Source organism: Zootoca vivipara, chromosome 12 (assembly GCF_963506605.1).
Source record: "Zootoca vivipara chromosome 12, rZooViv1.1, whole genome shotgun sequence".
Lineage (NCBI taxonomy): Eukaryota > Metazoa > Chordata > Lepidosauria > Squamata > Lacertidae > Zootoca > Zootoca vivipara.
This window is the reverse complement of record NC_083287.1, coordinates 56,130,228-56,157,714: the sequence shown is the minus strand read 5'-3', so window position 1 is coordinate 56,157,714 and position 27,487 is coordinate 56,130,228. Positions and strand designations below refer to the sequence as shown.

At 47.6% G+C, this 27,487-nt stretch overlaps 1 protein-coding gene across 1 annotated transcript; it reads left to right on the top strand.

The window, feature by feature from the left end:
• Positions 1-27,487, top strand: LOC118091640 (EH domain-containing protein 3). The gene is made up of 6 exons (XM_035128747.2): positions 1-230; positions 10,819-10,995; positions 13,168-13,265; positions 23,159-23,571; positions 25,259-25,423; positions 26,937-27,487. The coding sequence occupies exons 1-6, from the start codon at positions 4-6 to the stop codon at positions 27,462-27,464; spliced, it is 1,608 nt and encodes a 535-aa protein (XP_034984638.1). The 5' UTR covers positions 1-3; the 3' UTR covers positions 27,465-27,487.

The window sequence follows — 27,487 nt, the reverse complement described above, 5'->3', positions numbered from 1 at the left end:
AAGATGTTCAGCTGGCTGGGCAACGACGACCGGAGGAGGAAAGACCCCGAGGTGTTCCAGACGGTGAGCGAGGGGCTGAAGAAACTCTACAAAACCAAGCTTCTCCCTCTGGAAGAATACTACAAATTCCACGAGTTTCATTCGCCCGCCTTGGAAGATGCGGACTTTGACAACAAGCCCATGGTGCTCCTCGTGGGACAATATTCCACCGGCAAAACCACCTTCATAAGGTAAAAACCACGGGGTCTTTGTTATTCTTCTTATTTATTCGATTTCTAAACGTTTTATTTTATTTTTTTTATAAAATCACTTATACACTCCCAAACATAAAGACACCTCATGGTGTTTTTAATTTCTCCCCCTTGCCACACCCTGTCTTTGCCCTCTTATATCTTAACAACTCTACAATCATATCCAAGGCCTTCGTTCAAATTCTGCTCACAAATTCATCACGCCATAACATTTCTTTAAATGTTCCAAAAAAAAGCCTTCTGTTCTTCCACAAAACTTCATTAGGTTCTGTTTATTTTTGCTGTTAGCTTGGCCAATTCTGTATAGACCATCATTGTACTAATTCAATTTATATACTGGCCTTTTATCTGAAGATCCCACGGCAGTGTACAACATGAGAAACAGAATTTACATAGCATTATAAAAAAAAACCCATAGAAACATAATGTGCATAGCATAATAGAAGACCATGAAACAAGTCACCAAAAAAATCATAATGACAGCCCCCCCCCCCATTGCATAGAATCATGGAGTTCAAAGAGACCACCAGGCATCATCTAGTCCAAAGGCTATGGATTATTTAATGGCCAAAGGTGAAGGTAAAGAGGAATGTTTTTGCCTGGTGCCGAAAGGGATGCTGTGATGGCGCTGGGCGAGCCTCTCTGGGAAGAGCATTTCACAGGCAGGGAGCCATCACCAAAAAGGCCCTTTCTCGTGTTGTCACCCACCAAACCTCTTCGGGATAGGGGACACAGAGAAGAGTCTCAGATGACACATGCAGGGTCTGGGTCGGTTCGTATAGGCAGTCCTTATATGATTTCTGGTGGGGGGGAATAAATTATTGCTGGCCTGTATTGGCCAGCATGAAAACTGCCCTGGTGGTTGCATATTTCAATGCTTCTGGACTTTTTGTAGTGGGAAGAGATAAAAATTTAAGAAACCTAATCTCTCTAGTTCCTTTTTGTGCTCTCTTCTTCTGATTTAGATTTTGCAGTTAGGAGACTTTCAGCTTGTGGCTTTGTATCTATTGATTTCTTTCCCCAAATGCTGGCTTTTCGGCCAGTTGGACCAGCTTTTTAAACCGCCGCCTGGTGAAACACAGGCCAGATCTACACCTTGTATTTAAAGGACCTTCAAAGCACATAAAAAGTACATGTCATTGGCCGACAAATCCTGGGAACTGTAGTTTCTCACCCCAGAGCTACAATTCTCAACACCCGTATCAAACTACAATTCCCAGGACTATTTGGGGGGCAAGCCATGTGCTATGAAAGTGCTTTAAATGTATGTTTTGGACCTGCCTGTGGAAGGCTGGGTGTGATACCAAGTGCATGAATTAATTTGTGCCGGCTGTCAGAACATTGGCAACGATACCGGAGAATAAATTTGCCGTGATTCTTTTCTGGGGGAAGCTGTGGGTCTTGGCCTTTGTATACAATCCCACGGAGACAAATTGTGAGATCACTGGAGCCTGTGAAAACCTATGTGGGTCTTTGTGGTGAAAATTAGCACGAATGGGCACGTATGACATACCAAGAACATAGTTTGCTGACCTTTTTAAAAAACTGGCAAAATATTACAGGAATCCTGAAAAAGAAGACGATCCAGGAGGGTTAGTCTGTTGCAGGAGAAATAGCAAAGGGACTTGTGGTATCTTGAAGACTCGCAGATTTTATTATGGCGTAAACTTTAATGATAATCCTTAAGATGCTACAGCAAGAGTGTTTTCCCTGGGAGCAAAGTTTGCAACGGATGGTGTTCAAGGCAAGGGGGTGTCTCATGTTCACACAGCAAGTGGTGTTTACATGAGAGGAGTCTCTGGAACGCTGAGTGCACAGATTCTGAGAAAATTCTGAGAAAATTATGGGCTGCTAGTACGCTTAGATCACGTCTTCCATAATTGGAGGATATTTTGGAGGAGAGAGAGGGGGTGGGGGAGAGATTTTAGGTGCCTTTAGCTGGGTGCATAGCAATTGCTCAGTGGCCCCTGGAGATTCGAAAAATGCTTTCCAGGCTACTCTCAAGTGGTACCCATAAACTTGCAGGTGCAGAAGAACAAAGATGCTCCACTTTGAAGAAGGGGAGGCCTAAAAACAGGGTCTGGGCAGTCATCGCATCCACAGAGTTACTGAAGGGCCACAAACCCCATGGAAGATCACTCGTAGGAGACTTATCTACCTGTGTCACCGTGAGATGGTTCAGGCTTAGTTCTCACTGAGTTGGTAAGGCTGCGTCTGGGCTATACCACGTCAGACCGCAGGTGTGGACTCGTGTAACTTAAGTAGCCAGGCCAGACATAGGCTTTTCCCCTCTTGCTGAAAACTAGGTGTTGGCTCAGGGTTTGACCGTGGAACCTTTCCTGATACTAGATCAAGAAGATAGAGCGAGCTTGTTTTCTCCTGCTCCTGGAGGGTAGGACTCGAACCCATGGCTTCAAGTTACAAGAAAGCAAATTCCGTCAGGAAGAACTTTCTGACAGTAAGAGCTGTTCTACCGTGGAACGGTCTCCCTCGGGAAGTTGGGGACTCTCCTTCCTTGCAGGTTTTTAAGCAGAGCTTGGATGGCCTTTAGTTACGGGTGCTTTAGTACAGATTCCAAGCATTGCAGGAGGTTGCACTAGATGACCTTACAATTCTATGATTCTAGATCAGGGGTCAGCAAACTTTTTCAGCAGGGGTCCAGTCCACGGTCCCTCACCTGGAGTACTGTGTCCAGTTCTGGGCACCACAGTTCAAGAAGGATACTGACCAGCTGGAACGTGTCCAGAGGAGGGCAACCAAAATGGTCAAAGGCCTGGAAACAATGCCTTATGAGGAACGGCTTAGGGAGCTGGGTATGTTTAGCCTGGAGAAGAGAAGGTTAAGGGGTGATATGATAGCCATATTCAAATATATAAAAGGATGTCATATAGAGGAGGGAGAAAGGTTGTTTTCTGCTGCTCCAGAGAAGCAGACACGGAGCAATGGATTCAAACTACAAGAAAGAAGATTCCACCTAAACATCAGGAAGAACTTCCTGACAGTAAGAGCTGTTCGGCAGTGGAATTTGCTACCAAGGAGTGTGGTGGAGTCTCCTTCTTTGGAGGTCTTTAAGCAGAGGCTTGACAGCCATATGTCAAGAATGCTTTGATGGTGTTTCCTGCTTGGCAGGGGGTTGGACTGGATGGCCCTTTTGGTCTCTTCCAACTCTACGATTCTATGATTCTATGACCTTGTGGGGGGGGGCAGGACTATATTTTGAAGGGGGGAAATGAATGAATTCCTATGCCCCACAAATAACCCAGAGATGCATTTTAAATAAAAGGGACATTCTACTCATGTAAAAACACGCTGATTCCCGGACCATCCAGGGAATGGATTTAGAAGGCGATTGGGCCAGATCCGGCCCACGGGCCTTAGGTTGCCTACCCCTGTTCTAGATCGAATCCATAGGAACAAAGGAAGCTGCCTTCTCCCAGTGGAGTTGTTCTTCCCAGTATTGGAGGTGGTTTGCCTCTGAACACAAATTGCAACAGCTGGAAAACGGCTTATGAGTTTTCCCCAGAGGTACCTGTTTAGCTGCATCGGGCACAGAATGCGAATCTAGATTGGCCTTTGGCTTGATCCTGCGGCCGGGTTCTTCCTACAGTGCGATAGGTAAAGCTTTGAAGACACTTGAACTCGGGATGGGCTTTGAAGACACTCAAACTCAGGACGCAAGGGAGAAGTGTGCTAAGAGGGAGGCACGCTTGGCAAATCCACACCGTGATCAACTCCCACCCGGAAACCAATGTCCCCACTGTGGAAGGACGTGTGAATTCAGAATTGGCCTCCACAGTCACTTACAGACTCATTGTTAAAACTGTGTTTATGGAAGACAATCTTACTCGGCTACGAGTGATCGCCAAAGAAGAAGAAGACAGTATGATCATGGGAGGAAGCAAATATATCTGACCTTTTTCTTTGTCCAGTGCATCTTCCAATGGGCAGGATTTTTCCAGGTATTATAGCCAGTTGTTATTGGTACCAAATTTATTAGTCAGTTATTTTTCCTTCCTTTTTGCCACAGCAATTCAAAGTGACTTACAATACGTTAAGCAAGAAACCAACCAACCAGCATTATAATAAATAAATGTAAAAGGCAATTCTCTTTAAAAAAACAATAACACCAAACTAATTTAAAACACCCCTCCCATGCAAACAGGCTGTAGATAATTAAAACGATGAATGTCTCAAGTGACGCATGTCTATACCTTCTGAATTTTCCTCATAATAGTATGCGTAATATACCCTTTAGACTTTTACTGATACTGGTGTCTTTCTTCTGGATCAGTGCAAGTAGAGCACAGCTGAATTAACTTCTAAGAGCGATTTTACAGCAGGAGTGGCTGACTTGTAAAACCACCCTGTGATCCTTGGGTGAAGGGAGCTATATCAATTTAATAAGTAATACAGCCTGGGAGTCATTTTGGACTCACAGCTGTCCATGGAGGCGCAGGTTAAATTCTGTGTCCAGGGCAGCTGTCTATCAGCTCCATCTGGTACGCAGGCTGAGACCCACCCTACCTGCCCGCGGACTGTCTCACCAGAGTAGTGCATGCTCTGGTGCTCTCCCGCTTGGACTACTGCAATGCGCTCTACGTGGGGCTACCCTTGAAGGTGACCCGGAAACTGCAATTGATCCAGAATGCGGCAGCTGGACTGGTGACTGGGAGCGGCCGCTGAGACCACATAACACCGGTCCTAAGAGACCTACATTGGTTCCCAGTACATTTCCGAGCACAATTCAAAGTGTTGGTGCTGACTTTGAAAGCCCTAAACGGCCTCGGTCCAGTATACCTGAAGGAGCTTCTCCACCCCCATCTTTCAGCCCAGACACTGAGATCCAGCACCGAGGGCCTTCTGGCGGTTCCCTCGCTGCGAGAAGCAAAGCTACAGGGAACCAGGCAGAGGGCCTTCTCGGTGGTGGCGCCCGCCCTGTGGAACGCCCTTCCATCGGAGGTCAAGGAGATAAACAACTACCTGACATTTAGAAAACACCCAAAGGCAGCCCTGTTTAGGGAAGTTTTTAATCTGTGATATTTTAATGTATTTTGGTATTTGTTGGAAGCCGCCCAGAGTGGTGGGGAAAACCCAGCCAGATGGGCGGGGTATAAATAATAATAATAATAATAATAATAATAATAATAATAATAATACAAAATAATAGTAAATTGGCTGAAGGACCACACTCGTCCTTGACCAAGCTTCGGGGGACTTCATAGCAACATGGGTGTGGCCCATCGCCCCCTCCCCAAAGGATGGACGCACACACAACCCAACTCTGCCCTACCCCACCCTCAGTTGACCTGTGCAGGAATTGGGTTCATCTCAAACACACCCAAAACGAGGGATCTGGTAACTGGAGAGGTGAATTGTATCCCCGTAGGGCCCTGAGCTGGGCAGGGAGATTTAAGCTTCTGCTACTTCTTTTGGCTGCAGGAGATGGAAGAATTGCTGGGGAGAGGAGCTGCAACAGACCCGCAGCCTGGGGGGGGGTGGATACTAGGGGTCAGCTGCTCCTGGCTTAGGGAGTTGTTTTAGCGCACGGGTTTGCCCTCCATATAAGCATGCACAAGAGTTGCTGAGTTTAGCATCAAGGAATGGACTTAAAAAAAAAGAAAATATTGGGGGAAGGGATGTAGCCCAGCATTGAAGATTTGCATACATAAATACCCACCCCTGGTAGAACCCAGAGAGACCCTTGTCTAAAAAAACTAGAGAGCTGCTGCCAATCAGTGTAGACAGTATTAATCTAGATGGACAGTATTAATCCCAGTCTTCTGCTGAATGTCCCTGACGAATCACACTCCCTATTTTTTTGACGAGTAGCCTTGTCAAAACGTTAACATTCTGATTCTTCAGGGTCCAGCTCCCTTTCCAGGCTCTGTAGAAGTGAAGTCGAACTGTAGAAGCGGAACTCGAACCCACAACCCTGGAATGAAGAGTCTCATGCCTTAGCTCTGTTTATGGCACGAGAGCTACAGTACTGGCCCCAGCTGGCCCCAGACTGGGAATGGGCAAATGCAGGAGATTTGAGCGGACGGACCCTGGTGACTGTGGCTCGGTGGTTAGAGCACCTAGCTTCAATCCCCAACCTCTCACAATTTGACTTGGGAGTGCCCCCCTGCCCAAAACCCTGAAGAGCTGCTGCCAGTCAGTGCGGACAATACTAAGCGAGATGGACCAGTGCACCTGATTCTGTATGAGGCTGCTTCCTATGTTCCTGCTGTGAGATTGTGGGGAGAGCCTTCCCTGCTCTAACCTCCTGCCAGTCACTCATTACTTGGAGGGAGAGAAACTCAAGTTTGTGTGTACAGAGAGGGAGAACCAGGGGCAGGTAATAAAATCTCCAGTACCTGGTGACTGTTGACCTTGAGAGGTCCTGGAATTTTTACCTGTGCTGGTGTTTCGGAAACCTAATCGCTTGTGCGCAAGAGCCAAGTACAGAATGACCAAGCAGTTCAGCTGACTGCTTTTTCTTTTAAAAAACAGGTGCAGATCTTTTTCAGCCAGAAAATACTATAGCATGTTTTCCAGGATGGCGGCTATTTTTAAGGAGGGCTTGATTTTTTTTGGGGGGGGGACTGTGTGTAAAACTTGGGGGTGGAGTGGAAGAGAGAAACAGTGACATCTGGTGGGAGGGCGTTCCACAGGGCGGGTGCCACCACCGAGAAGGCCCTCTGCCTGGTTCCCTGTAACCTGGCTTCTCGCAACGAGGGAACCGCCAGAAGGCCCTCGGCGCTGGACCTCAGTGTCCGGGCAGAACGATGGGGGTGGAGAGACGCTCCTTCAGGTATACTGGACCGAGGCCGTTTAGGGCTTTAAAGGCCAGCACCAACACTTTGAATTGTGCTCGGAAACGTACTGGGAGATAATGTAGGTCTTTCAAGACTGGTGTTATGTGGTCTCGGCGGCCGCTCCCAGTCTTCTCCTCTTATTCCAAATACAATAGCAAAGAGATAGGCGGTCTTTTTTAAATAGCCCTTTTAAGAATGGCTTTGGAAACAGCAATTCAAAGTGACCCCACCTGTGCTGTTTATTGAGGGCCTGCTGAACTAGAGATGCTGGAGAAGAATAAGAGGCTCATTGTGCGTTTTAATCCCACACAGACCTGACAGATTTTTTAACAAAAAAAAATACAAAAATTGTAATGGATATCAGCAGCGCTCTCTGTTGTCTCGGACCCACGCATTACGAGACAATGGGCCTGCTGGATCTCGGCTTAGATCCCCAATTCCCTGCGCAGAATTGTAGAGCTGGAACAAGAACCACGGGGGTCAGACTTGGGTCACGGTTGAGAGGCTTAAATGCAATTGCCCGATAGTTGAAGCTAGATCGGGGAAGGGTGGCCGGGAGGTTTTCGAAACGGGGAAGGAAGGAGCCATACTGTGCTGAAGGTCGGTGAAGCAAGATGTGTTTGTGCCCGTCTGGTTCTGTCGACGTGCAACTCTGCCGTCCAGGGAGGTGTCGTAATTCTGCGGCGAAGCATTTGCTGTGCGCGCAGAGGGTCCCGGCTTCAGTCTTGCCTGCCTGAAGCCCGGGAGAGCGGCTGCTGCTGCCAGTCCGTGCAAACAGTGCTGAGCTAAATGGACCAGTGGTCTGACTCTGTCATCATCCTATGTCAGCCTGAGGGGTTGTATCTCATGTGGGGCACAGATGGCAGAAAGAGATCGTCATGAAGTCATAGAGCTGAGCGAGACCCCGAGGGTCATCCAGCCCAACCCCCTGCAATGCAGGAATCCTGCCCACAGCTGTCTCTGGGTGGGCTCGAACCACCAGCCCCCTCTGGTTAACAGCCAGGCGCAGGGACGCATAGCGCCACAGTCCAGCTGGCTGTCGCTGTGCTTTGCTAGAGTTGCTGCGGCGAGTTGCTGTGGTTTGAGCCCGTGAGCCCTCTTGATAATAAAATAAACACAGCTGTCCCCAGGAGTGCTGGCTGCCAGCGCAGGCCTCTCTGGGGCCAGTCGCTCCCTTTATTTTATTTGTTCAAAGCCTTTGTATCCTGCTCTTCAGCCAGAAAGGCTCCGTGAGCAGTTTGCAGGCCACTGAAGGTAGCCCAGCCCCCAGCTTGTAATCCAAAAAGGACGTGACACAAAAGGAAAAGGGGATGGCAAGGGAAGAGGAAACAAACAGACTCAAGGCGTCAAATTCTTAACGTTGCGAGATTCTCATGGGGTGCCGAAACAGGCTGCTTGCGGTTGAGAGACAGGCCTTGGCAAGCCCCTAGAAATAGCTTGGCGATGACTTCCCTGGAAGCAGCACCTGGAATTGACCATCCAAGGTGAGGCCTTGGCTGAACTGGCTCGGGCTGATGGGATTTGTAGTTCCAAACACCTGGGGGGTGCCAAATTGGCAAAAGACTGCCCTAGCCCTGGCCTAGAGCATTGAAAGCGCTTGCCACTGCACTTTCAGCCTGTCAGAGGCAAAGTGGTGGCGGTCAAATATCTCCTAGACCCTTTTTTCCCAGTTTGGCCAATGTAAACACACTCCTTTCCCTGGGCGTATCGATCCCATCAGGTTAAAAAAAAGTATTTCTATCGATTCACATAGAAAGCTTTCTTCCCACTGTCTGTCCCAAACCAGGATGGTGCCTGGCATCTCCGCCATCTGGAGGTGCCTGCCTGGGATCCTTGGACTGTTTTCACACACCAACAACACATTTTGTAGAATTCTATATTTTATTTGCACAGTTGAAATGAATTTCTGGAACCAAAAAGTCACATGGAAAAATGCGACTCTTGAGCTCTATTTTGGCCCCAAAACGGCAACTTAGGGATTCTGTTTTGGCGACTGTAACACATTTAGTGCCTATCTTGTATATATACAGTGGTACCTCTACTTACGAATTTAATGCGTTCCGAACACACATTTGTAAGTCGAATCCCATAGGAATGCATTGGGAGAAAAAATTCGTAATCAGTTCCAAATTGAGCTGGGGACCCTGCAGTGAGGTGGGGGTGAAATGTGGCCCTTCTGTTCTCTCTTTCTGGCCCTTGAGATGCTCCCCGGGCCGCCGCCCCCCTTCCTCAGCCACGCCTTCCCTGACTACCGTATTTCCGCTGGATGTGTTTCCTTGAAATCTTGAGACTGCCTCTTGCTTGCCTGGTTGGAGAGATAAGTGTGTGGCCCTTTTGCTGCATATGTTTTCTCGCTGCCTGGCCTAAAACAGTCTTCATGGGCAGACCTGGACAGAGAGCATTGCAGTAGCCTAACCCGGAAGTAGCCTGTTTTGTTTGACCAGGCTGAATTCAAAGGACCACCTGTCATCACCACTGCCTATAACAGTACGCAGAATATTAACTTGCCGGCATGTGATTCTTCCACCAGTTGAGAGTACATCCTGTTTTCACTGCTGTGTTTTCTAAGCCTTTTACCCTGGCATAGACTGTGGCTCACAAGAAATTCCTTGTCTCTCTTTTTCTGCACCCCTCCTCTTTCAGCCATCACGCCTAGTACAATGAAATCCTTGTTCTTTTGAGATCTTGGGTACAAATTGCTCAGGTCTCCTTGGGTGGGGGGTGGAAATGATACTGGACAGGTGTTTTTTTCCGCTGCACCTGTGCAGACTGGCTGCAGGTCTTGTCTTTTTTGGTTTTGTCTTAAGTTCAGGTTTCGCTCAGATTTCCTGGTCCGCTTGTCTTGGGGGGGAGGGGGTTTCGGTGCTGCGTTCGGCAGCATGTCATTGATGCAAAAATAGTGCATTGCTGGTGGGATAGCCCCAGGGCCGGATTTAGGGTTGAGGAGGCCCTGTGCTACTGAAGGTCATGGGGCCCTTTATATGTCCAGCTGTCCTTTGTCAACAACAAATTGTCACTGTTTTTTGGGTCGAATATATGTTATGTGGTAATCTATGGACCTCATAGCCATTTGCACATGTTGCCTTGCAACCAGTCCATATAGAACAGGGGTTCCCAAACTAAGGCCTGGGGGCCGGATGCGGCCCAATCGCCTTCTAAATCCGGCCCACGGACAGTTCGGAAATCAGCATGTTTTTACATGAGTAGAATGTGTTCTTTTATTTAAAATGCATCTCTGGGTTATTTGTGGGGCCTGCCTGGTATTTTTACATGAATAGAATGTGTTCTTTTATTTAAAATGCATCTCTGGGTTATTTGTAGGGCATAGGAATTCATTCATATATTTTTTTCTACATATAGTCCCGACCCCACAAGGTCTGAGGGACAATGGACCGGCACCCTGCTGAAAAAGTTTGCTGACCCCTGATATAGAATGTAGGCACTTTCTACTCATGTAAAAACACGTGGGTTGGATTGAGAAGGTGATTGGGCCAGATCCGGCCCCCAGGCCTTAGTTTGCCTACCCATGATTAAAACAAACCAGGGTTTGTAAGGCCGGCAGCAAACCAGGGCTTCGAATTAAGACACTCAGCAGGGTTTGATCAAATAAATCACAGCTTGGCGTTTTGCATGGGTTAGTAGCTGCCTGCTAAAGGAGAGCTTGGCACCGCCTAGCATCAGATTTGCAACTAGCAGCAACCCCTCTGAGCACGCTGCGTCTTAAGTGGAACCAGTGGCACCCCCTCTTACGCTTTTACGTCTGTTCCTAGGTACCTTCTCGAGCAAGAGTTCCCCGGCATGAGGATCGGTCCAGAGCCCACGACGGACTCCTTCATTGCTGTGATGCAGGGCGACGTGGAAGGCATCATTCCCGGGAACGCGCTGGTGGTGGATCCCAAGAAGCCTTTCAGGAAGCTGAATGCCTTCGGCAACGCCTTCTTGAACAGGTCAGTGAGGAGCGCTCTGCTCTCGAGAGCTGCTTTAGAATGCAACACAGGGAACTCCTTGCCTATTGACATCAGGCGGCAGGTGCCTCCCCTTGTTTTCTCTTTTTGGCACCTGCTACTGTAGCCTTATCAGCTACTAAGGGTCCTTTAAGACAGTTGCACCCAGGCAGGACAGAGATAGTCAATAAGACACCGGGGTTGAATTCAGAGAAAGAATTTAATTCTTATTAATAAGAGGCACTAGGAGAAGGGGACGACAGAGGACAAGATGGTTGGACAGTGTTCTCGAAGCTACGAACACGAGTTTGACCAAGCTGCGGGAGGCAGTGCAAGACAGGAGTGCCTGGCATGCTATGGTCCATGGGGTCACGAAGAGTCGGACACGACTAAACAACAACAACAATAAGAGACTCAAGGTGATCAGCTCACGACAAGAAACACAAATTGCAAAGCTTCTTATACACTTCTTTGGGCTCCTTTCCCCCTCCCTGTAAATGTGCGCACGCAAGGGGGCCACAAGTACATATATGGATCTTCCTGTGTCCGGTCCTGTGCGTAAACACATGCTGGCTTAACAAAGCCTTTAGCCTTCAGTTTACGCGTCAAGCTAGCAACTTCCAGCAGCCTTGAGTAAGACTGTGCGTCAGACAGGGCCAGCTCATCCGGCCGTGATAGCTTAGCATTCTGTCTGGCTTCCCCTTTGGCAAACAGAGGCATAGAGGCAATGAGAAAAGCATTTTAGGGGGAAAAGCATCCCAGAAATATGGGGCTAAGCCACACAGTCAGAATTATACAATGCAGTCTATATGATCAGATTTATAGCTCAATAACACAAACATTCTTCTTTAGGCCAGCCAATCCAGATAGGTAGAATGCCGACGTGTGCTTTAATCAAGTTTTTAGTTTATCTTTGATTCTAACGACGCTTTGAACAGTTTTCGTGTGTGTGTGTGTGTGTGTGTGTGTGTGTATGCGCTGTTTTGAGGCAAGCGTCAAAGAAACAATGTTTTTTTTTCTGTGCCTTTGTCCCTGGCCAAATTTGCCTCCTGACTTTTCTGGCATTTACTTAGCCCCAGCGCACTCTCAGATGCTAACTAGCAGGTCGGACTCCTGCAGGGGCAAAGGCTTAAAAGCAGGACAAACAAACCCTTGTGGCGAAACCCTAAATTGAACACATGAAAACACAGCTGCCTTTTGAGTGTCAGAAGAGGGTACAGAGTGTGGTGGAAGACAACTCGTAGCAGGGGGCCTAGATCTGATTTATTGTTTGCACAGCTAAATAATCAAGAACACTTCCTTTCAAAACATCAGGGCCAAACCCAGGAGGCTGGTATTAAAGGGAAAGAGAGATTCTGCTGCCTGCCTGTTACATACGAGGCCGGCCTTGGTGAAGTTTGCCATGCAGAGCATTAAATGATCAGCTGTTGCCGTGTTTGGATTTCAGGATGAATTTTTCCGTCTTGATTTCATTGTTTTTATCTGCTGGGTTAACACCCCACCTATTTTTCAAGGAGCTCAAGGTGGCATACACTCAGTTAATCCACAACAACAACACTGTGAGGTAGGCTAGGCAGAAAGACTATGACTGGCCCAAGGTCACCCAGGGAGCTTCATGACCAGGTGGAAATTCGAACCCAGGTCTCTTAGGTCCTAGTCTAACAATCTAGCCACTGGGCCACACTATTGGGCTTGTTTTTACTGAGGCCTAGGGCTTGCTGATCTGAAGGTTGGCGGTTCGAATCCCCGTGACAGGGTGAGCTTCCGTTGCTCGGTCCCTGCTCCTGCCAACCTAGCAGTTTGAAAGCACGTGCAAGTAGATAAATAGGTACCACTCCGGCAGGAAGGTAAACAGCATTTCCGCGTGTGCTGCTCTGGTTTGCCAGAAGTGGCTTTGTCATGCTGGCCACATGACCTGGAAGCTGTACGCCGGCTCCCTCGGCCTGTAAAGAGAGATGGGTGCCGCAACCCCAGAGTCGTCCGCGACTGGACCTAATGGTCAGGGGGCCCTTTACCTTTAATCTTCAGCACATGGAATGCTTTTCAGTGGAGAACGCCAGAGGAAAACCAGTGGGCCAAGACTTAATTCTCATCCCATACTGTATATTATCCATGTTCTGTTACTTGCATTACTTCAGTGTGACCTTTTTCTCCTGCTTCCCCCCCCCCCCTTAGATTCGTTTGTGCGCAGCTGCCAAATCCGGTCCTGGAGAGCATCAGCGTGATCGACACACCGGGGATCCTTTCCGGGGAGAAGCAGAGAATCAGCCGAGGTAAAGTGAAAGGAGCAGCTTCTGTGGATGGGACTGTCGTTGCTGAGGAGTAAAAGTTTAAGCAGGTTACAGAGTTCCCAAACAATAGACCAGAGGCAATTGATACGTCGTCCAGCAGGGCGCTACTGCTACTGAAGGCAAATGAGCATACAGTAGAACGTCGCCTTACTTTGGGTTGCGAAAGCAGCAAACCCGGAAATATTTTTCCGGGTTTTGCCACTCACGCATGCGCAGAACAGGCACCTCCCGTTGTGGAAACCTCGGGATCCGACCGGAGTTCCGGAACGGATCCCGTCTGCAATGGGAGGCATCACTGTAATGGTCACAAATCCAGTACATTTAGGATTGGCCCTGTCCATAAGAAATCCAGTTGCAGCAGACTTAACTTAAACTTACAATAACGAGACCACATAACACCGGCCCTAAGAGACCTACATTGGCTCCCAGTACGTTTCCGAGCACAATTCAAAGTGTTGGTGCTGACCTTTAAAGCCCTAAATGGCCTCGGTCCAGTGTACCTGAAGGAGCGTCTCCACCCCCATCATTCAGCCCAGACACTGAGATCCAGCGCTGAGGGCCTTCTGGCGGTTCCCTCACTGCGAGAAGCAAAGCTACAGGGAACCAGGAAGAGGGCCTTCTTGGTAGTGGCGCCCGCCCTGTGGAACGCCCTCCCATTGGAGGAGATAAACAACTACCTGACATTTAGAAAACACCTAAAGGCAGCCCTGTTTAGGGAAGTTTTTAATCTGTGATATTTTAATGTATTTTGGTATTTGTTGGAAGCCGCCCAGAGTGGCGGGGTATAAATAATAAGTCTGAAGCTTAACACATGTGCAGAACACCACACCAAAAGGAAAAGAGATAGAGAGAAAGTGAAGCCCAGGCTTCTTCTGGCCTTATTATTATAGTCGTCATGACCTTGAGTGAAAGAGATAAGAGACCACTTTAAGGCAGCTGTCCTCAGCTTCTCTGAAGGAATAACCCAAACACCATGAACCTTCTGCTTGCTTCTTTCACACAGAGAAGCTCCCAGAACCCACTTGAATTAAGTAGCACTAAGAAATGCAAACTGACGGGGACAAGGGTCCATTTCCTCTCTGGGACGTAGCTTAAATCTGGTTTCAAACCTTATAAACTCACCAGCCCAGTAGGTATTGCTCAGCATAGTCTCTTAATGATTTCCAGTCTTTACAGGATTGGCTTTGGGGTGCACTTGGGGACTAATGATTAAGTTCGATCCCAGAGCAGGGAAATCCGGATGGCATGCCGGATTTTACTGCTCTCTTTAGTGGAATTTATTTCTTTAATGAACTTATAAACTTGCCACCGTTTGAAAACATGGTGGCTGTGTACAGAGAGAGAGAGAAAGAAATACATTTGATATCTTTTATTTATTTATTGTATCTGTAAAACCAGTGTATACAGTTTTTTTATTTATTCACACCATTTCTACATCGCTTCATGTACCGTGTTTCTCATATTTTAAGGCATCCCCGAAAAATAAGCCATGACAGGATTTCAAAGGGTTGGTGAAAAATAAGACATACCCCGAAAATAAGCACTATCGCAAAGCCCCGACCGAGCGAGAGGCGAAGGCGCGGGACCCAGCAGGAGCTTCCTGCCTGCTTCCCCGAGCCGTAGCGCATCGGGGGACAGAGCCGAAGATCGGCGGGCGCTCCTTGCTGGGCTTGACAAGCCCGGGAAACAGCGCCCGCCGATCTTCGGACCTGTGCTGTGTGACAGGCAGGGGTGGGGGGAAGCGGAGATCGTTCTCCGCTCTCCCCCCACCCCCGCCTGTCACCGAAGATTGGCGGGCGCTGTTTGCTGGGCTTGACAAGCCCGGCAAACAGCGCCCGCCGATCTTTGGCCCTGTGCTGTGTGACGGGCGGGGGTGGGGGGGAAGCGGAGATCGTGCTCCGCTCTCCCCCCACCCCCGCCTGTCACCGAAGATCGGCGGGCGCTGTTTGCTGGGCTTGACAAGCCCGGCAAACAGCGCCCGCCGATCTTCGGCCCTGTGCTGTATGACGGGCGGGGGTGGGGGGGAAGCGGAGATCGTGCTCCGCTCTCCCCCCACCCCCGCCTGTCACCGAAGATCGGCGGGCGCTGTTTGCTGGGCTTGACAAGCCCGGCAAACAGCGCCCGCCGATCTTCGGACCTGTCCTGTGTGACAGGCAGGGGTGGGGGGAAGCGGAGATCGTTCTCCGCTCTCCCCCCACCCCCGCCTGTCACCAAAGATCGGTGGGCGCTCCTTGCTGGGCTTGACAAGCCCAGCAAACAGCGCCCGCCGATCTTCGGCCCTGTGCTGTGTGACAGGCGGGGGTGGGGGGGAAGCGGAGATCGTTCTCCGCTCTCCCCCCACCCCCGCCTGTCACCAACGATCGGCGGGCGCTCCTTGCTGGGCTTGACAAGCCCGGCAAACAGCGCCCGCCGATCTTCGGACCTGTCCTGTGTGACAGGCGGGGGTGGGGGGGGGAAGCGGAGATCGTTCTCCGCTCTCCGCCCACCCCCGCCTGTCACCGAAGATCGGCGGGCGCTGTTTGCTGGGCTTGACAAGCCCGGCAAACAGCGCCCGCGTGCACTTTTTTAAAAAAATAAGACATCCCTCGAAAATAAGCCATGTCGTGTTTTTTTGAGAAAAAAATTAATATAAGACATGTCTTATAATATGAGAAACACTGTATTTAAAATATCCCTTAACCGGTGTGTAGAAAGCTGAAGCGACAACAGACAACTTAAACAAAAATATTACAACAATCCAATAGTCATCTCTTCTCCAAGCTAAACATCCCCAACTCCCAGCGCAGGGGGTTGGACTGGATGACCTTTGGGGTACCTTCCAACTCTACGATTCTCCGAACTCCCTCAACCTTCCCTGAAGCATCCACAGCTTCAAACATCTTTATAGCGACGTGTATCTTTTTGTCTTGGTTTCACTCGGGAAATCCTTTTACATCCATCCATAAAGAAGTAATCCCACGTCCTTGCTTCAAAAAATAAAATCTTGTTCAGGGTTTAAAGTCATCCTTTGTGGCTGTTTGAACCCCTGGCTGAGCAAAGTTTCACTCCAATGCCACGTTGAATAGCAGCTGGTGCCAGGGGTGCCTTCTCGGGTATTTAAAAGAAAAAACGTTTTCTATAAATAGCTGTCGCCCGTGTTTGTTCGGCTATAAATAGGTTTCCCTCTCGGGGTCTATCGATAATTGCCTCGGCCCCTGACACCCTTGATATTGCTCACTCTGTTGGCCTGGATTTCTCGTTCCAAATGTCACTTTTCTACGCTCATTAGTGAGCCAGGCCTGTGTGTGAAATGAGGCTTGACCCACTTTGGCGAGTCCTCCTGACCTTTCCAGTCGTCCTTGAAGGTGGGAGAGACCGGCAGACTCTGGAAATTCATCAAGGTTCCTCTTTGCGAAGGTCGTCTGTCCCTCCTTCGGCCTCTGAACCGCTTACGGACTCCGGAGCAAGAACGTTTCTCCTTCTGTGGGACGCGGGGACAGTCTGGGAAGATCTTTTAGCCAACCCATCTGTCTGTTTGAAGAAGAGCTCACTGGCTTTGCATGCAGAAGGCAGTAAATCACATAAAGTAAATTATTAGGAGGGAAACACAGGATCTGCACAGGAGTGCCAGGGCAGGAGTGTGGTGGAGTCTCCTTCTTTGGAGGTCTTTAAGCAGAGGCTTGACAGCCGTCTGTCAAGAATGCTTTGATGGTGTTTCCTGCTTGGCAGGGGGTTGGACTGGATGGCCCTTGTGGTCTCTTCCAACTCTATGATTCGAATGAGCACAGCAAATCTTCTTCCATACGTCTTGCCCCTGTGGGGCAGTTGCAGGGGGTTGGACTGGATGGCCCTTGTGGTCTCTTCCAACTCTATGATTCGAGTGAGCACAGCAAATCTTCTTCCGTACGTCTTGCCCCTGTGGGGCAGTTGCAGAGACTGAAGATCGCTGCCTTTCCCCAGCTGCCTAAGTCCCCTTCTTTTTTTATTAATATATATATTTTTTAATTTTCAATTACAATAATCCAAAAAATGCCACATTATCACAATACCAACTTACAATAAAATTAAAAGAGCTAATTATTCAAAGTCCAAATTAAACTATTTTGGGTGACTTCCTGTGTGCCTGGATTTCAGGGTGCCAAATTCTTACTTCTTTCTGCTTCCATAATCTTGATTAATCCAATTACAACAGTTCTGATCTTGCTCCTTCGTTCAGCAGCCATTGATTTCTTGACTTTCGTTCGTAATTGCACATTTAATGGATTTTATTTCTGCAAGAGGAGCTTGCATTCTATAAATTTCCTGTTTATTATCCATTTGTTTCTTCCTTCTTCCTGTTGCAAACCAGTCAAACCCAGCACCTCTGCTTCCACTTTCTCTCTCTCTCTCTCTCTCTGCTCTGCTCTCAATGGCTGAAAATGTGGCTGCGTCACACACGCCATCTTTGTCGAAGTCCAAGAAGAAGAAATCCCCTTCTTTCCAGGGAGAGAATTGTGCATTGCCAATATTTCCTCTGCGCTTTTCATGCCTCTTCTGGTTCTTAAAGACCAGGAAAAGGGAGGGGAGACAGCCGTGACACTCCCCCGGCCGGACTCATCTCTCATTCTCATATATATAATTTTAATGAAATTTTCTGTTTTACAATTTAGAATATTCATTTTGACAACCTTCAAATATCAATGACTTCCCTTCTGCTCTTTCCATGGTTCGTTCTGCGTAGCATAAATCCATGTATATTTCATATAAACTAAGCCATTCAGCATTCCGTTATTACTTCCATCAAGACTTATTTATTACACTGTTGAATTGAACTTAATGCTGCCAACCTTTTCAAGTGCACACAATTTCCCCCCATTTATTCCATAAACGTTTTCCAACCTTCTTTAAACAAATGTTCTTTTTGCTCTAGTAGCATAACCAAACCAGTAATTTTTGATATAACTGTAAAAACTACTCTGAAAACTTATTGTTCCAAAAACTGAAACTTTCATCTGATTGTAAATATGAAGATTATACCAGCAAGAATGAGTCTTTCTGTAAAAAAAAAAATGATTTAAATCAAGTCTTGCTGGCTAGTGATTCAAATCGTGATTTAAATCAATTTGATTTAAATGCCAGGGACCCTTTGGAAAAGAGGCCTTCTGTGAGCCAAGTAAAGGTGAGAGCATGTGGGCATTATGGCAACAGCAAATTCTGAGCACTCTGCATATGCTCAGGTGCTCACTCACTAAATGACTGCGTGGAGGAGATCTCGGTGCTACTAGCAGCAGAAAATCAGCAGACTAATAGGAGTAGTAGTCAAAAACACCTAGAGGGCACCAGGTTGGCGAAGGCCTGAGTTAGTGAGTCTTAATGTTAGTATTGCTCCCGCTAGAGGATACACGTTGTCCGTCTCCTTATGTCAACCATTTAACTGGTCTGTTCTTGGAACAATTAAGAATGGGAGTGGTGCTTTTGCTTAGCACTGACTTAGCCTTGCCAGAAAACCTTTCCTAGGCCTGTTTGATCAGCAGCTTGTGCCAACATTGAGAGCACTTTTAGCCAGTTTGCCTTTGAAGCGTCACTGTCCGAAGAAATTAGAAAAATCTGTCATTGTTGACAGATTCGGTATGGTTGCAAAACCAACAAATTATTGGGGGTCAAGACTGGAATATTTTGGAGAGAGAGAGAGAGAGAGAAGCTTAGTTCCCTTTCTTAATACTGGTGAAATCGTTCAGAATCCCAAAGCATAATCATTCCTCTTCTTTTCGGAGTGATTTTTATGGGGTCCCTTCCAACTCTACAGTTATTATTATTATATATGTATCCAGCTGCTGCAATTGAGCCAAAATGATCCCCTCCTATGCAGTAACGTGGAGAGATCTGAATGTGGGTCGTACAACGAGCCCTTGAGCGAGACCTGAACCCGGGACATGCCCTGCGCTTCTTTGTCTTAATGCAAATGTTAGTTCTGGAAGCCTGACATGCAGGCAGCTCTTCTCCCTTTGGCTGAGAAAAGCAGGGCAGATGCAGGGCTGTGAAAACTGCTTGTGCAATTTTCCTTTGGGATTCGCTGCAGCCAAGGCGTTCCCTGTCCTTTTCTGCTGTTTATTAAGTTTTTCCTTTGGAGAAATAAGAAGCAGCTCTCACCCCAGAGCGGCAGTTCCTGGCTAGGCAGGGCATGCACAATTTTGCACCTTTATATACAGTGGTACCTTGGCTCTCAGACGCCTTGGTACTCAAACAACTTGGAACCCAAACACTGCAAACTCGGAAGTAAGTGTTCCGGTTTGCAAACTTCTTCAGAAGCCGAACGTGCTCCGTTTTGAGTGTTAACGCTTCCGATTTGAGTGCCGCACTTCCGTTTGGAGTGTTGCGCTGCCGCCTGTCTGTTTTTGCTATTTATTTTGCGTTTTTGTATTTGCGGCTCTTTTTGATTTTGTTTTTGTGACTGTGTGGGAACCCAGTTCAGCTACTGATTGATTGCGTCACTGCAGTACATTGTTTATTGCTTTCATTTTACGGATCAGTGGTCTTGTTAGATAGTAAAGTCCATGTTAAATTGCTATTTTAGGGGTTGTTTTTAAAAGTCTGGAACGGATTATTCCATTTTTGCATTACTTTCTGTGGGAGAGCGTGCTTTGGTTTTGGAACGGACTTCCGGAACGGATTAAGTTTGAGAACCAAGGTACCACTGCGTTACAAAGGCACGAGAACCTTGAATTGCGCCTGGAAATGAACCGGCGACTGGTGCGGCTGTTTTAAAACAGGTGTTATATGAGATGTACAGGGAACCCTAACCAGTTTGGGTCCAGCTGAAGTTCCTTAGTAGCCTTCAAGGCCAGCCCATGCGGACTGCATTGCAATAACCCAATCTGGAAGCTTCCAGAGGGGAGCAGTACAGTACCTGTCGTGGAATTCTATTCAATATTGATCCGGAGCAGAACTCCCGACATATAGTTAGCAGAGCAAAAACTTAAGCGCGTTGTTTGGTTTGGGTTGTTTGGCCAGCTAAGCTGATGGCCTATGCTGAAATGGCAAAGCTGAATGGAAAACTCAGGAACCAAGAGGACAGGAACTTTAAAAAAAGAATGGGAGAAATTTATAATTTATTTAGGAGACCATTGCAAGCAGATGAAAACATTAGCAGGATTTTAATCTCACTTATAATGTAACAAATGTTATGGATAAAAATACAGAGGGATATAAAATATAGACCAGGCATGTCCAACAGGTAGATCGTGATCTACCGGTAGATCACTGGATGTCCGTGGTAGATCACCGGTAGATCAGTGGCTCCCCCCCCCCCGAGAAGCTAAAATACTTTGGCTCCCCTAAAAAAAACCTCAACAACTTTGCCCTGTACCCCTAAAATGACCTGAACCACCAAAAACAGGGATTTTCTTCCTAAAAAAAAAAGCTCAGTATCGCTTCCTTCCTAAACTAAAGAAGCTCAACAACTTTTACATGAACCCAAAAAAACAGGGCTTTCCTTCATAAAAAAGCTCAACAACTTTGACCTGAACCCCCCAAAAGGGGGTAGATCACTGCCAGTTTAACTCCGTTTAACTGCCAGTTTTTAACTTCCAGTCTCTTGGAAGTTGGCCACCCCTGATATAGACTATGGAATAATACACAGTTTTAAATGTTGACAATAGGACCCGTGGAGGGGATGGGGGGGAAGTCTCAAGATTCAGAGTAATCTCTATACAGTCGTACCTCGGGTTACGACCACCTCGGTTTGCGAACAGTTCGGGTTACGAACTGCGCAAACCCGGAAGTGTTTTCGCCCCGCGCGCAAAAGCGGTGCGCGCGCGATCGCGCGATCTGCGCATGCGCAAAGCGCGAAAATCGCAACAATTGCGCTTTGCGCATGCGCAAAATGGCGGCGCCCATTGCGTTCGGTTTACGAACTATTCGGGTTACGAACTGCGTTCCGGAACGGATCGCGTTCGTAACCCAAGGTATTACTGTACAGTAGATGGATAGGAATTTGGACTGTTATAAAATTATATTTGTAAAATCAAATAAAAATTGTTTAAAACAAAAAAAAACCTTAAACACGTTGCATGATCCCCAGAAAATAGACCAGAGGCAATGACTATTTTATCCAGCAGAGTTTTACTGCTACTGAAGGCAAATGAGCAGGATGGTCACAAATCCAATACATATTCAGAATTCGCCCTGTCCATCAGAAATCCAGTTGCAGCAGACTTAACTTAAACTTACAATAACTTATAATACAGGTGAAACTCGGAAAATTAGAATATCGTCTGAAAGTGCATTTATTTCAGTAACGCAACTTAAAAGGTGAAACCAATATATGAGATAGATGCATGACATGCAAAGCAAGATATGTCAAGCCTTTATTTGTTGTTATCGTAATTATTTGTCATTAGGCAGGTCAATTATAAATGGAATGTAATTAACGAAATGTAATAGCAATGTTTATTTTTGTATTATTGTAACTATTTGTTTTATTACTGTGGAATTTCCAAAAGAAAGTGTTTGTAAAAATAAAAAATAATAAGTTGTATTACTGAAATAAATGCACTTTTCGACGATATTCTAATTTTCCGAGTTTCACCGGTAAGTCTAAACCAGGCACCCCCAAACTTCAGCCCTCCAGATGTTTTGGACTACAATTCCCATCTTCCCCGACCACTGGTCTTGTTAGCTAGGGGTCATGGGAGTTGTAGGCCAAAACATCTGGAGGGCCGCAGTTTGGGGATGCCTGGTCTAAACCTTAACACTATGTACAGAAGAAGAAGAAGAGTTTGGATTTGATATCCCGCTTTATCACTACCCGAAGGAGTCTCAAAGCGGCTAACATTCTCCTTTCCCTTCCTCCCCCACAACAAACACTCTGTGAGAAATGTGAGTAGCCCAAGGTCACCCAGCAGCTGCATGTGGAGGAGCGGAGACGCGAACCCGGTTCCCCAGATTAGGAGTCTACCGCTCTTAACCACCACACCAGGAGGAAGAGGTGGAAAGAGAAAGTGACGCCCAGGCTCCTCCTGGCCTTATTATTATAGTCAGCATGACCTTGACAGAAAGAGATAACAGAAACAGATTACACCAACTAGACTTTCTGAAGGAATAACCCAAACACCAGGAACCTTCTGCTTGTTTCTTTCACCCAGAGAAGCTTCCAGGACCCTTCTGAATTAATTAGAATAGGAAAGATCTCTGCACATCAGATCGATACTTTTCTGCACCTAGAAATGCAAACTGACAGTACCGGCGAAGGAAGAATGGCAAACAAAATTGATGGAATATGCAGAAATGGCAAGGTTAACTGGTGGACTAAGAGATCAGGAAGAAAGAGCATTTCAGGAAGAGTGGGAAATGTCTGCAGAATATTTGAAGAATCACTGTAAACAAGTTAAAACCTTAGCAGGAATAGAGTAAATTCAGCAGTGTGTAATTAAGTTGTAAGATAGCGAGAGAGAATGAATATGGAACAACTTGAATATGTAGCCACAGAGGATAACTGGAATGAACCGGGGGGGTTGGGGTGGGAAGGGAAGTCGATGATCAATGTATGTTTTTTGCACTTTTTATTTGTATGAATGTGAATATTTGTAACTTAAAATTATTTTTAAAAATGGAAGCTACCAGACAGAGCAATGGAGCACAGGGGCCAAGTCATTTCTGCCCCAAAGGGGTCGTAGCTGGCAAACTAGCCTGAGCTGAAAAGGCACCCCCTTGCTCCCATGGCAGCTCCTGTGTTCATAGAATCATAGAGCCGGAAGGGACCCCCTGGGGTCATCTAGTCCAACCCCCTGTAGTGCAGGAATATGCAGCTGCCCCTTATTATGAGGATGACCTTAGCGTTTTGAGCACCACGCTCCAACCAAGGGAGCCATTGCTGGTGTTCTTACGGGACTCCCCTCGTCTCCCCTGCCCCACCATAGGTTACGACTTTGCTGCCGTCCTGGAGTGGTTTGCCGAGCGGGTGGACCGCATCATCCTCCTCTTCGACGCCCACAAGCTGGACATCTCGGACGAGTTCTCCGAGGTCATCAAAGCCCTGAAGAACCACGAGGACAAGATGAGGGTGGTGCTCAACAAGGCGGACCAGATCGAGACCCAGCAGCTCATGCGGGTCTACGGGGCGCTCATGTGGTCGTTGGGGAAGATCGTCAACACGCCCGAGGTGATCAGGGTCTACATCGGCTCCTTCTGGTCTCACCCGCTGCTCATCCCTGATAACCGCAAGCTCTTTGAGGCGGAGGAGCAGGACCTCTTCAGAGACATCCAAAGCCTGCCCCGAAACGCAGCCCTCCGGAAACTGAATGACCTCATTAAGCGGGCAAGGCTAGCCAAGGTGAATGTCTGTCTGTCTGTCTCCCTTCCTCTCTCTCCCCAGTGGCCTATTCCTGAAGGGATTTTCAGAAGCAGGTGTACAAGGAAAGCTTTTCTCTGCCCACTGTCCCAGAGATTAGCCCAGCATTCCTCAGACTTGGGTCCCCGGCTGCTGTCGGACTACAACTCCCATCTTCCCTAGCTTCCAGGACCAGTGGTCAGGGATGGTGGGAGTTGTAGTCTGGCAGCAGCTGGAGAAAGGCTGCTCTAAGCGCCACATCACACTGGCTCTGGTTATACAGCGGAACCTCGGTTTTCGAACGTAATCCATTCCGGAAGACCATTCAGCTTCCGAAATGTTCGAAAACTGAGGCGCAAAGGGCGGCCTGCAGATTTACAGAGAAAATGTAGAAAAAAATTCAGTGGTACCTCAGTGGAAGCCGTTCGACTACCGAGGCGCGTTCAAAAAACGGAAGCATTTACTTCCGGGTTTTCGGCGTTCGAGTTCCGGAACATTCATCAATGGAGACATTCAAAAACCGAGGTACCGCTGTAATTTTGCAGTTACGGGCTGCGTTCCACCCCTTTTTTCCATTTGTCCTCGTCATGAAACTCAGGATAGCTTGATCTAAGGGACTGTGATGCGTTCAAAGCTCTCAGGAAATGTCACGACGGAACAAGTATTTTGCAACTGAGTGTTGCAAGGCATCGGTTTCATCACGCGTCCTGCTCAGAAACATGCAAAATAAAAATAGAAATTGAACTGTGTCTACCTGAGAACCAGTGTGTGACTTAGTGCACCATTCGCTAACCAGAGGTCTTCCAGATATTTTGGACCGCAGATCCCATCAGCCCCATAAAAAGATGCTTTGGGGAACATGCCCAACATGCCTGAGGTTATCAGGGACCCAGGTCCAAGAAAAACTGGGCTAGAAAGCCAGACTAGGACCTGGGAGACGAGAGACAAATTCTGACGCAGCTGTGAAGCTCCTTGGATGAGCTGTTGTCTCTTAGCGTAACCCACCTTGCAGGGCTGTTGGGATTAAAAGGGGAACACCTTGAGTTCCTTGCAGAAATGGAGGAGAATACTTGGGCAGGAGGGATGGAGAATCGGATGAGAATGAGTTGCCCATAGTTGTTTATTATTTATTTATTTATTTATTTATTTATTTATTTACCGACCGCCCCCCCCCAGCCAAGACTGGCTCAGGGTGGCTAACACCGGATATAAAGCAATTGATTAAAATACAGCTTAGAAACAAGATTAAATACAACATTAAAATGCAGCCTCATTTCGATAGAAACTCATATCAAAACCTGTTTGGGGGAGAAAATGTCAGATCTTCACCAGGCCAACTATCCAGACTGGCCCTACATGGGCCAGAAAAAGCCAGGGAAGTCCCCAAATATGAGTTCCATCACAGAAGGAAAAAGGGGGAGGGGATCAAGTTGATTCCAGGCCAAAGGCCAGGTGGAACAACTCTGCCTTACAGGCCCTGTGGAAAGAAATCAGGTCCCGCAGAGCCCTGGTCTCATGAGACAGAGCGTTCCACCAGATCGGAGCCAGTGTTGAAAAGGCCCTGGCTCTGGTCGAGGTTCTGGAAATACGTGAGCATTATAGACTAGAAATGTTGTAGCGATGCCATTGTTGTTGTTGTTGTCTTAAAAAAACCCAAAGTATTTACACCTCCCTTCTGTGATGTCCTTAGGTCCATGCTTACATCATTAGCTCCCTTAAGAAAGAAATGCCGTCGGTGTTTGGGAAAGATAACAAGAAGAAAGAGCTCGTGAACAATTTGGGCGAGATCTACGGACGCATCGAGCGGGAGCACCAGATTTCACCGGGAGACTTTCCCAACCTGAAGAAGATGCAAGTGAGTGCCAGGAAAAACAAAGAGCATCTGAGAACAGGGACGGAAAACTCCTCAGTTTCACTTGCACAGAGGGAGGTCTAAGGCAAAGATGAACTTTGCTGCCCACCTCGGCTAGAACGTTCCGGTTTGGAAGGGAATGCTTTCGCCCAGAAGGGAACTCTCATTTTCAGTTCAGATTATCGTTCTGGGGAGGCGGGGGGAAGCACAGCCTGCCTTCCAAATTGCAGAGTCAGATTAATCATAGAATTGATTAATTCCATGAGGTCCAGCGCCCAAGGGCCTTCTGGCGGTTCCCTCACTGCGAGAAGCCAAGTTACAGGGAACCAGGCAGAGGGCCTTCTCGGTGGTGGCACGAAACAGTACCCATGCCTCTCTTCAAGAGCATTGGCCGTTCTGTGCTTCTCCACAACAAATTGCCGTGAACAAGGATTTTCAACTCCGACAAACAGGAAAGATCAGAAAAGAGAAAGGCTTATTTGTGCTGATGAGGGGGTGGGAGTTAGTTTGTTTCAAGTCAGACCTACAGGTGAAACTCGGAAAATTAGAACATCATCGAAAAGTGCATTTATTTCAGTAATGCAACTTCCTATTTTTTCTTTTTCTTTTAATTTTTACAAATGCTTTCTTTTGGAAATTCCACTGTAATAAAACAAATAGTTGCAATAATACAATAATAAACAAAAATAAACATCGCTATGTGGGTTAAACCACAGAGTCTAGAGCTTGCTGATCAGAAGGTCGGCGGTTCGAATCCCTGCAACAGGGTGAGCTCCCGTTGCTCGGTCCCAGCTCCTGCCCACCTAGCAGTTCGAAAGCACATCAAAGTGCAAGTAGATAAATAGGGACCGCTCCGGCGGGAAGGTAAACGGCATTTCCGTGTGCTGCTCTGGTTTGCTAGAAGCAGCTTTGTCATGCTGGCCACATGACCCGGAAGCTGTCTGCGGACAAACGCCGGCTCCCTCGGCCTATAGAGCGAGATGAGCGCTGCAACCCCAGAGTCGGACACGACTGGACCTGATGGTCAGGGGCCCCTTTACCCTTTATTACATTTCGTTAATTACATTCCATTTATAATTGACCCGCCTAATGACAAATAATTACAATAACAACCAATAAAGGCTTGACATAACTTGCTTTGCATGTCATGCATCTATCTCATATATTGGTTTCACCTTTTTAAGTTGCATTATGAACTGAAATAAATGCACTTTTCGACGACATTCTAATTTTCCGAGTTTCACCTGTAATTTAAATGAGATTCCCCTGCAAAAGCCAGTTCACATCTCTCATTAAATCTGCCAGGTATGGATAGGTATATTTTCAAAACCAAGCACTGCTAGGAGTTGTTCCCCCCCACCCCCACCCCCAAAAAGTATTTCTTGCCAATTAAAAAATCGGTGTGGTGAATGTTTATTCCAGAGGGAAAACGTTTGAGAGCTACTTCTCAGGAGTCTTAGTTGATTGCCCTCCCCTCTCTTAACGCTGAATAATTGCCCATCGCTCTGTCTTTCAGGAACAGCTGCAGGGCCAAGACTTCAGTAAGTTCCAGCCCTTGAAGAGCAAACTGCTGGATGCCGTCGAGGACATGCTTGCCAGCGACATTGCCCAGCTGATGGTGCTGGTGCGCCAGGAGGAGTCTCAGCGCCCCGTGCAGATGGTGAAAGGGGGCGCCTTCGAGGGCACCCTGCACGGCCCCTTTGGCCACGGCTACGGCGAGGGCGCCGGGGAAGGGATCGACGACGCCAACTGGGTGGTAGCCAGGGACAAGCCCATGTACGACGAGATCTTCTACACGCTTTCGCCGGTGGACGGCAAGGTAACCGGCGCCAACGCGAAGAAGGAGATGGTGAGGTCCAAGCTGCCCAACACGGTCTTGGGCAAGATCTGGAAACTGTCCGACATCGACAAGGACGGGATGCTTGACGACGACGAGTTTGCTTTGGCCAACCACCTCATCAAAGTCAAGTTGGAAGGCCACGAGCTCCCTAACGAGCTCCCGTCTCATCTCATCCCTCCGTCAAAGAGGAAACTGACAGAGTGAGACGGTGGCAGGAAGGAATTGGG

What these genes read in the sequence shown, in the direction of transcription:
- LOC118091640 (XM_035128747.2), top strand. Translation starts at nt 4, where the DNA reads ATGTTCAGCTGGCTGGGCAACGACGACCGGAGGAGGAAAGACCCCGAG. An exon ending in GGCAACGCCTTCTTGAACAG is followed by an intron (nt 10,996 to 13,167) that starts GTCAGTGAGGAG and finishes CCCCCCCCTTAG; the next exon opens with ATTCGTTTGTGCGCAGCTGC. An exon ending in CCAACCTGAAGAAGATGCAA is followed by an intron (nt 25,424 to 26,936) that starts GTGAGTGCCAGG and finishes TCTGTCTTTCAG; the next exon opens with GAACAGCTGCAGGGCCAAGA.